Raw genomic sequence first — 10502 nt, 5'->3', positions numbered from 1 at the left:
AGACCAGGTATGTTACCTGTAACATAGATCTTTCCATTCAGAACACAAGCAGCTGACGGATCACTATATGCATTGGAAGGGACCCAGATGGAGTGACCTTTTTCCACACAGATTTTTCAGGGTCGTACTTGGAGACCTGGACTGGATCATGACCTAGGGTCCAGGAGAGAGAGAGAGAGAGAGAGAGAGAGAGAAAGAGAGAGAGAGAGACACACACACACACACACACACACACACACACACACACACACACACACACAAATAGTCATACTGGTACTCATAGGTAGGCGGACACATAGGTGAACACGGACATTGCTGTTCCTTGGAGTGGTTGCACCACTCAAAAACACTATAGATTTCACTGTGTAGTTTATGAATTTAACACATTGATAAAGTTCCCTGCTGCGTTGCAAATTGCTGCGGATGACAGCGCAGTGAGAGGGCAAACTATACAGAAGGCAAATTTAATATGCAAGAATGATGCCCGTTCGCATCGAGTCTACCGAAGTAAAGACGTGAACGGGACCTTAATCAACCCGTCCGTACCAATAAAATAGAGCCATCTTCCTCGCGCGACCACAAGCGGAGACGAGACGAGCGCTTCGGCACGACAAGCGTCGGGCACGGCATCCTTCAGGAGCTTCCAGGTGTTGTTTTGGGGGTCGTAGCGCTCTATGGAGGCTTTACTCTCCTCACTCCCAGAGCCCCCCACGGCAAACACACATCCATCCAGCTCCACCAGGCCTGGGTGGGGTTGGGCAGAGAGAAAAACACACAAAGAAAAGATCATTAGAACTAGGGATACACACACACTCCCGATTTTTCCGATCCGATCGGATCCCGATACCACAGTTTGTGTTGGCAGAGGGCATTTTTCATGGGAACCGCACAACCCACTTAGCAGCATCCTGCTCATCCCACAAATGATGATTATCTTATTATTTTTGCCTATGATATATAACCAAAACAGGGAGTCCAGGGTTAACGTGGTTGAACTGAGTGACAGTCTTACTGAAGCCATAGCGGGCCGTCTTCATGGGAGCCGTCTTCAGCCATGACTTATGGTGAACGTCGTATCGCCACACCTCCTTACTGGCCGAACGATCCTTAATGGCCAAACCTTCAAGATATCCTCCGGCCAAATACAGAGTGGAGCCTGGTGGGAGAAGAGCAGAATTAAAACCATTGTTAAAAGAAATAAAGATTGTAATATGCTTTAATACACAAGTTGAAATGTCTTCACGTATCTTCTATTTTCTCCATCTTCTATGTTATTGTGAGTATGCATTTTGCATCCCAAAACGCAGTTTATAGTTAAAGGGACAGTTCACCCTTTTTGCAAAAAATATATATGTTAATGACGTTTGGAAGCTTTAGATCACTTTCCTGGGGGTATTTATGTGTGTAATATGTGGTTTTAGATATTTTAGATTGTAGCAGTGAGCCTGTTGTCTCTGATGTCATGGACACTGGTCTCACTACCTTCCTGGACTACAATTCCCATAATTCTTTGGTGCACTGCTCCTCCTTGTGGATATAGGGGGAGAGCTGTCTTACTGAGACAACATGTAGTCCAGGAAGGAAGTGAGCCCAGTGTCCATGACATCAGAGACAACAGGCTCACTGCTACAATCTAAAATATCTAAAACCACATATTACACACATAAAGACCCCCAGGAAAGTGTTCTAAAGCTTCTAAATGTCATTAACATATATTTATTTGCAAAAAGGGTGAAGTGTCCCTTTAAGGGACGCAATAAAACAACGACCTCTGCATCCACGGGATGCACTACTGTACGACTGTACTGTTTTTTATTCCAGTTTCTTTTGCTAGCTTTAGTTATAATAATACTTTCTTCTTCCGTTTTCTACATGAATATAGCCACATTATAACCATATAAAATGAAATGGGAGTTAAATGCTGCAATTTATAAAAATTGCAGCTAAATATGACTCCTAACGTGGTTGAAGTGGGCCTCATAAAATGTCCCTGGAACTCATTTCTGAAAGACCATCCCTGCATCCTGGGACTCATTACATTGAAAACCTATTTACATCACTGTGGTACACTTATAAAAGGCGAGACTTTTACAAAACTTCACCAAGATAATTGTAACATAAACTGTGGGCTATACAGTAGTATACCAACCTCACCACTGGCTGCACTATAGCTAATATTATTGTAGTAAAAAGAAAAAAAGAAAACAACAACACCCTGCCTGTGAGCTATCAGTAATTACAGTAGTCAAACTAGAACTGCACTCTGTCGAGTGCCTACTTGCTTGTTGCACACTAGTAGGCCATAAATGGCCTACTAGTGCGCAAGCAGAGCGCGCAAGTACTTTCGACCGCTGGAAACTATCACATCTCAGTATCTCTGTGAAGGAACGTTTGAAATGTATAATCATTACGTGTAACTATTTTCTACCTAACTACTTTTTTACAGAAAAATGAATCATTGATATGTGATGAAAAAAAAGGTATATAAACTGGTATATATAAATACAGAGTATGTAGTTGTAATTTGATTAGCAGTATACTGTGGTTACTTGGTTCCAAAAAGTGAAGCCAAGTTTTTTTCAACCGTAAGTCTGTGCGTGGTTTGCTGGGACCAGTTACAACATTACGTCATCGTTGAGAACTGGGACCAGAGTACATGGTGTGTATATGACGTAATGTTGTAACTTGTAACTAGTCCCAGCAAACCAGGCACAGACTTACGGTTGAAGAAAGCTTGGCTTCACTTCGAAGAGACCAAGCGAAATGATTACTTGCGCGCTCTGCTTGCGCAAGTAACTAGAACTGCACTCTGTCGAGTGCCTACTTGCTTGTTGCACACTAGTAGGCCATAAATGGCCTACTAGTGTCCAAGCAGAGCGCAAGTACTGTCGACCGCTACAAACTGTCAAAGCTCAGCTTCTCTGTGAAGGAACGTTTGAAATGTTGAATTATTAGGTTTAACCGTTTGCTACCTACCTACTTTATGCATGTAAAAAAAAAAGAAGTAGTATTATGAAGTATGGTACCAGTTTCTATCTATAAAAGAAATACAGTTTTATTGATTTAGAATTATTCTGGATCCCAAAGAAAAAAAATCATCGATATCCGATAGGAAAAAAGGTATATAAACTGAAATAAGTCGATCAGTGTCGGGTGGATTAAAGGAAATGCCTCTATGTATATGTATATGTCATTTGTAAGTTGATTAGCAGTATACTGTAGTTACTTTGCTCCACTTTTGATGCGTATGCACGTCCCAGCATATGATGTCAGGGTATAACTGGTATAACTAGCTCTCAATGAACTAGTCATGACGTCATTTGCTGGGACGGTGCATACGCATTGTTTGCTGGGACGGTGCATACACATTGTTTGCTGGGACGGTGCATACACATTGTTTGCTGGGACGGTGCATACACATCGAATATCGTCCTGGGCGAAACTAGTACTTGCGCACTCTGCTTGCGCAAGTAATAACCCCGTTCCCAGTATCCCTCAACAGGGATAGGTGTATGTTTCCCAGTTGTTAGGTGTATGTTTACCTGGTGTCCTAGTTTCTTTTATATGTTTCTTTCTTCTTTGCACTCCATTAAGTGACTATTTACACTGTTAGTTAGTTGACAAGGTTGCGTGACATTGTCAGATTTTGAACTTGTAATTACAGCTATGGATAAGAGAGTCTTCTAATCTGAATGCTTCAATTGTACCCTTCAAGACATCAACAATTCAGAGTAGGATCCAGTCCTCTGATGGTAATCCTCACCTGACGCGACCACAGCATACTCATGTGCTTTAAAGGGCAGATATCCTAGAGTCTTCCTGTTGTTCTTCAGGGGATCCAGGCTCTCCACTTTGTGAAAACCACCTTTGTTACACTTTGCTCCCACCGTCACTATCACTGCAACCAGCAGGAGAAGAAGGACAAGTTGAGACACTTCAACAAGCAGGAGAGAAAGACAAGGTGAGACACTTCAACAAGCAGGAGAGAAGGACAAGGTGAGACAGAGTAGATTGGTTTTAACATGCATGTGTTCAGCAGGGTACCTGTGGGCCTGTGGGGTCGTGCTGTGTTACAGTAGGGTACCTGTGGGTCTGTGCTGTGTTACGGTAGGGTACCTGTGGGCCTGCGGGGGCGTGCTGTGTTACGGTAGGGTCTCTCCTTCTTGGCCTCAGAGATGAACCTCTGGCAGCCCTCGTGTTCTTTCACCACATCCAGACACAGAACCACAGTGGGAAGGTAGGAGGGACTGACGAGAGGAAGACGGATGTGCTCTAGTACCTTAAAAATTAAAATAAAGTGGAACACGGATTATTTATTAGTTCAACTGGACATTGGGTAAAACAACAATTATTCAAATGATTGTTATAAGACACAAAATCCTGTGTCTTCTGCGTACAGAAAATGTGTTCTCGTACAGAATCTCAGTCCGGGACGTATGTGCCAGACTTTGAGTGACGTCTGCGCCTGCATTAATGTCCAAGTTCGTAACAATAAGTTAAAAAACAATAAATCAAAGGTTTTGTTCCAAGACGGGCGCCGTCCAAGTAATAAAAAGAACAATAAATAAAATAAAAATAATAATACATAGTATCAATAAGTAGTAGTAACAGGGGGCACGGTGGCACAGTCGGTAGTGCTGTCGCCTCACAGCTAGAAGGTCCTGGGTTCGATTCCCGCTGGGAACGCTGTGGGCGTGTCCTCTCCTCCGCGTCATCAGTGCCCATAACCGAGGTGGGGTTGGCAAAAGGGCCTTTCTGTGTGGAGTTTGCATGTTCTCCCCGTGTCCCCTAGGGTAGGTACTCTCACAAAAAAGTAATGCAGTAATCCTGGTCTCTAAACTGCCTCCCCCTGGCCAGCCGGGGCACCTGAAAGGACCTTCCTGTTCCTACCACGCGCTACGTCCGTCCGGGGAAATTCCCCCCTGTCAGGTGAAAAGAAGCAGCTTGGACTCCTCATGCATAGAAGGAAGCATGAGGTTAGTCCGCTGCCCCCACAGGTTGGCAGAGGAAGTATAGCGCCCAGGATTACATTAGATAATTGACACTGGGTGAAAAGAAAAATGTATAGAAAAAAAGTAGTAGTAGTAGTAGTAGTAGTAGTAGTATCAATATCATATAGGTCCAGGATGTGAGAATAAGAAAAGACTGACCTTTCCAAAGCTGTGCCTGCAGGTAGCAGGACACTTGTCGAACCACATCATAGCAGCCTCAAACACCATGTCCTCCTTGGGAACACTCAGGTGATCACTGGAGAGGATCTCTGTCAGTCTCTCCACAGAGAGGGAGAGAAACTCTGGCTGTTGGTAGAAGAAAACACAGGTAGGTTAATATCTAAAAGATGAACTGACTCTGGGACCTGTTGGTAGAAGAAAACACAGGTGGGTTAATATCTAAAAGATTAACTGACTCTGGGACCTGTTGGTAGAAGAAAACACAGGTGGGTTAATATCTAAAAGATGAACTGACTCTGGGACCTGTTGGTAGAAGAAAACACAGGTAGGTTAATATCTAAAAGATGAACTGACTCTGGGACCTGTTGGTAGAAGAAAACACAGGTAGGTTAATATCTAAAAGATGAACTGACTCTGGGACCTGTTGGTAGAAGAAAACACAGGTAGGTTAATATCTAAAAGATGAACTGACTCTGGGACCTGTTGGTAGAAGAAAACACAGGTAGGTTAATATCTAAAAGATGAACTGACTCTGGGACCTGTTGGTAGAAGAAAACACAGTAGGTTAATATCTAAAAGATGAACTGACTCTGGGACCTGTTGGTAGAAGAAAACACAGGTAGGTTAATATCTAAAAGATGAACTGACTCTGGGACCTGTTGGTAGAAGAAAACACAGGTAGGTTAATATCTAAAAGATGAAGTGACTCTGGGACCTGTTGGTAGAAGAAAACACAGGTAGGTTAATATCTAAAAGATGAACTGACTCCAGGGAACTTTCCTCCTCTGAAGTGCTCACAGTCAGTGTTGTTTTTGGCAGCAAATTTAGATTTTTAGTTTTAGTCATTAGTCTCTTGAATAGTTTTCATTTAGTTTTAGTCACATTTTAGTCACCTGGAATGTTTTAGTGTCAAGTCTAGTTTTAGTCGACAAAATATCATATGATTTTAGTCTAAACTAAATCTACAGTTGATATAGTCGAACAAAATGTATGTTCGTGGGCCTTGATGCCGTCGTGAGACTGCAACGTGAGCTGTGAGCTTGTAGATCGTCTATTTTCAGCATGCAACCAATTATTGTAAAATGACTTATACTGGATCTTTTGTCCACTAGTGCCTTCCTATTTTAGTCTAGTTTTTATTTGTTGACGAAATTGTCAGTATATATTTAGTCATAGTATTTAGTCATAGTTTTAGTCATCATAGCTTAGTTTTCATTTACTTTTAGTCAGTGGAAAAAGGTAGCCGACGGACATTTTTCGTCTTAGTTTTAGTCGACAAAATCAACACTGGTCACAGTTGACATGACTGATGTTTCTACCCAGGTCTAGGTCAGTTACTGGTGACACCTTGGAGAAATGGTAATAAAACAAAGTCATGGGTGAAAAAGCCAACAAACAAAACAACTTGGTAAATGTATGATGCCTCATTAGAGCACTGAAGTCTGACGTTAATATCGGTAGAGGGCGCAAATCCACGGGTTCATGTACTTTTTATTTGCATTGTAATCCCCATAGGGGGATTTTAGATCGCCTCATATAAGAACTGTGTTGAAATCCAGGCCGTTTCACTCATATGGATATGAAGAATCAACTGACTGAGAGAAAACGCTAATGTTACTGCTGCTGAATTAGTTACATTTTTGCTAGAAACAGACTATCATAATGAGTGTCATAAACCTCCCTGACAATAACGCAGAGACAGCTTGTATACTTTTGGACCACAATGCTTATAGAGCGTCGCAGTCCTGCCCCCTACCAGGGCCCAGAAAATGATTCCCTGTGTGTCGTACAATGCCAACTCTTGTGGTGACAAATCATGACAACAGACAAAAAAAATTTGGGCCGAACAAATAATTAGAAAGAAGAAAAAAACAGCAGTTTTTGTTGTTTTTATTCTTTGTAATTATTTGTTTGGTCCAAAATATTGTGTTTATTGTCATGATTTGTCACAACTCGAGTTGGCTTTGTCCGCGACGTAACCGCCTTTAAATAAATACTTTTTGAAATGTCTATGAGGAAAAATGCATTGGGAATCATTTCCTGGGCCTGGCGTCGTCATGAAAGGGGGCGGGACTGCGACGCACGATATTAAGATCACCCCATGCTATTCTCCATAGAGAAATTACTTCCGTGAACCAGGGGAATCGAGGGGACGAGCGACTGGCGCCAGGACTTCGGCGCTCTATGACTGACCTGTCGGTAGAGAACACAGAAGTGTTCCAGAATGTAGTCCATGCTGTGTTTCTTCAACGTGCCACAGGAGTGGTCCTCAGAGAAGCAGAACATCTCTACACAGTTCTTCCTGTCGATGTGACGCTTCATGAAGTCACCGCAGGCGTTTCCAACGGCCGTGATGTCCCACAGGTTGGCTGCTGCCAGCAGGGCCTAGAGTAGAACAAACACACGTTTGTTGTGTTTATTAACCCATTTAGACCTGAGAACAGATTCTACAAATGTTTTCTAAATCCTGACAGTTTTCTGAAAAAACCATGTTTCTATGTCAGTGATTCTCAAACATGTTCATGTCAAGGACCCCCAAATATATATGTAATTGGCCGCTGACCCCCATCTGAACATGTGTCATTCCAGGGACCTCATCCACCAGAAACAAAGATTTGAGTTAAAAATGTTCGCTCTGAAATAATATATATTCAAAGGTTTGCGCCACATTTTCACGATTTAAAATAAATAGCAGATCTATACAAGCTCGTAGCACGGCACTCGGTGCCGCGCTAAGAGCTTGTAGATCTGCTATTTTTCAATAGCTAAAGCATGACAATGCTTAAAGTTGGGAAGTAAGCACACACGTAGGACAAATGAATAAGGTTCATGATGATGATGATGATAATGCAGTACCTGCACATTTGCTGTGGAGATGGACACCTTTGCAGTGTAGGCGTAGTTCACCAACATACCAACAATCTCAGGTTCCACGCCACTGAGGGACACCCGGTCCTGTGTGGACTCCATCATGCCAGATGTAAACATGGCCTGTGCAGGGTGAAAAGGTGATGTTTTCAGGGTTTAGGCCTTTCTCATTTAAATTGCGTCAACAATGAATACATTACTATAAAGTGAACCTAACATTCTATATCTATAGTATAGTATAGTATAGTATACATGTATAGCTTAATTATATAGATACTCCACTGTTACGTTCTTAGCTTACGCATGTTTCATGATAACTACTTTTTATGTATGTGATGTATGCCATGCTTTTTGTTATTGCTCAATGTAAATCGCTCTGGATTAAGAGCGTCTGCTAAATGCCTAAATTGTAAATTATGTGAATGCCAAGGTAAATTTTTGTGTGAAATGACCTCAAAGTATGAGCAAAAGGAGGCCAGTACGTATCGATGGCAGGGGAACTCCTGTCCCTCACAGCACAGAATCACATCACACAACAAGGCCCTCTCTACGTCCTTCGGCCTTTGCTTGGGTCTCGGTCTCTGGGTGTTGGGGGAGGCAAAGGGACTTCGTAACGCAGCCATGCGGATAGGCTGCCTCCGTCCTCCACCTGCCTTCACCACCCTCCGCACAACTCTATCAGCCTCTGGAACTCCCTCCTTGATCCCCGACGTGTGTGTTGAGCCTGGAGTACGGCGCAGCCTGTTGAGGCCCTTTAACACCTTCTGGGGATGGACGGAGTCCTCAAACATCTCAGCCTCCTGTGAGGAGGTGCTGGACACCTGAAATGCAACGACAGCATCCCAGAGGGAGATTTATAAATCAATTTATAAATGAAGCCAGGATGGAACCTAGGGTTTTTAAAACTGCTTTTGCGTACCACCATGTTGAAATGCCATTTTCCCTTGTATAGAGGGTATGCGCGTGACATCGTACCTGGAAGTTATGCGGGAATGCCCACTGAGTGGCAAAAAAAAACTAATTTCTGGCCTTGACAGCCCATTCATCCAAACAGAAAAGTCCTGTCGGATTGCATTAAACAATGTTAAACTCACCAACATTTCAGCTGTACGAAAACCTTCAATTATCCTCTTTCTATCTGCAAAGTTTTTGTTTCATAAAAATCCACCATAGAAACGTTATGAGCTACTTTCTGTACTCCAACCCTCCATGCTGCTCAATGTTTTGCCACTCAGTCTAAATGAGGGGCATATCAGGTGTTCTGATGGGAAAATCATGCATGTGCATACTCTCTATATTAGTCAGTCAGTGACAGCTTAATGGAAATATTAAACACATTGGTTTCCTATTGCTATCGTCAAGATAAGATTGTTGGTTTTCCAGCTAGCATGTTGACCTGTCTGGGTCCGGGTGAGTTTCTCCAACATTCTAAAACGAGTGGTCCTCCTCAGAAAAGCAGTAAATCCCTACACAGCTACTCACATCCATGCGACGCTTCAGGAATTCACTGCAGGCATTTCCAACAGCCGTGACGCCCAACATGCTTGATGCTGCCAGCAGGGCCTAGAGTAGACCAAATAAACAACAATATCTGTCATGCATCACCAATGTTATGTAGAGCAGGGCTTCTCAACCCGTGGGTCACAACCTTAGAGTATATATGAATAGAGACAGAACCCAGAGGAAACCCTGAGGCGAAATGGACATAGTGGCCGAATTTGGTATTGCAACGTGGGCCCAAACACATGAACGCGCTGGTCCGTTGACTATCATTCTGCACGTTCAATGCCGTCCCTTTTACATGCCGCGAGAACTGACAGCTGCTTTTATTGTGGCTGTTTATGTCCCACCCAGCGCAAATGTAAAGGATGCCATGAGCAAGTTGTACAGTTCCATTAGTGAGTTACAACTGGCTCATCCTGATGCTTTCTTTCTGGTGGGGGGAGATTTCAACCAGGCAAATTTGAAAACTGTCCTACCTAAGTTTTATCAACATGTTAAATGTGCAACAAGGGGGAAAAACACCTTGGACAAAGTGTACACAAATATTAAAAAAGCATATAGAGCACGTAGCCTACCACATATTGGAGGTTCTGACCACTTGACTGTGATGCTGACGCCCACCTATAAACCAAAGGTGAAGCAGGAACGCCCAGTCACAAAGGAGATCAGAATATGGCCAGGGGGGGCTACAGAAACATTGCAGGGGTGCTTTGACTGTACACTATGGCATGTGTTTAAAGAGGCAGCGACATGTGAGGGGGTCACAGATTTACAGGAATACACAGAGGCTGTGACAGGTTATGTAACCAAATGCATAGACGATGTGACTGTAATGAAGACGATACAGGTACGCGCTAGCCAAAAACCATGGCTGACCAAGAAGACACGCCTACTATTGAAAGCCAGGGATATCGCCTTTAGATCTGGCGATCCAGTGGCCTATAGGAAGGCAAGGAACGA

The 10502-nt window shown here is 43.1% G+C and overlaps 1 protein-coding gene across 1 annotated transcript; it reads right to left on the bottom strand.

The window, feature by feature from the left end:
* Positions 1–499: 499 nt before the first annotated feature.
* Positions 500–9581, bottom strand: LOC308323491 (kelch-like protein 24; the record flags this gene model as incomplete). The annotated part of the gene is made up of 9 exons (XM_080775219.1): positions 500–744; positions 1013–1156; positions 3764–3898; positions 4117–4279; positions 5151–5297; positions 7365–7556; positions 8028–8162; positions 8492–8860; positions 9522–9581. 9 exons carry the CDS (start codon positions 9579–9581, stop codon positions 500–502), a joined length of 1590 nt encoding a protein of 529 aa, XP_080631345.1.
* Positions 9582–10502: the final 921 nt, after the last annotated feature.

This window comes from Protomyctophum bolini, assembly GCF_963924005.1.
Source record: "Protomyctophum bolini genome assembly, chromosome: 11".
Classification (NCBI taxonomy): Eukaryota; Metazoa; Chordata; class Actinopteri; order Myctophiformes; family Myctophidae; genus Protomyctophum; species Protomyctophum bolini.
The sequence above is the reverse complement of the archived record's forward strand: the minus strand, read 5'-3'. Positions and strand labels throughout refer to the sequence as shown.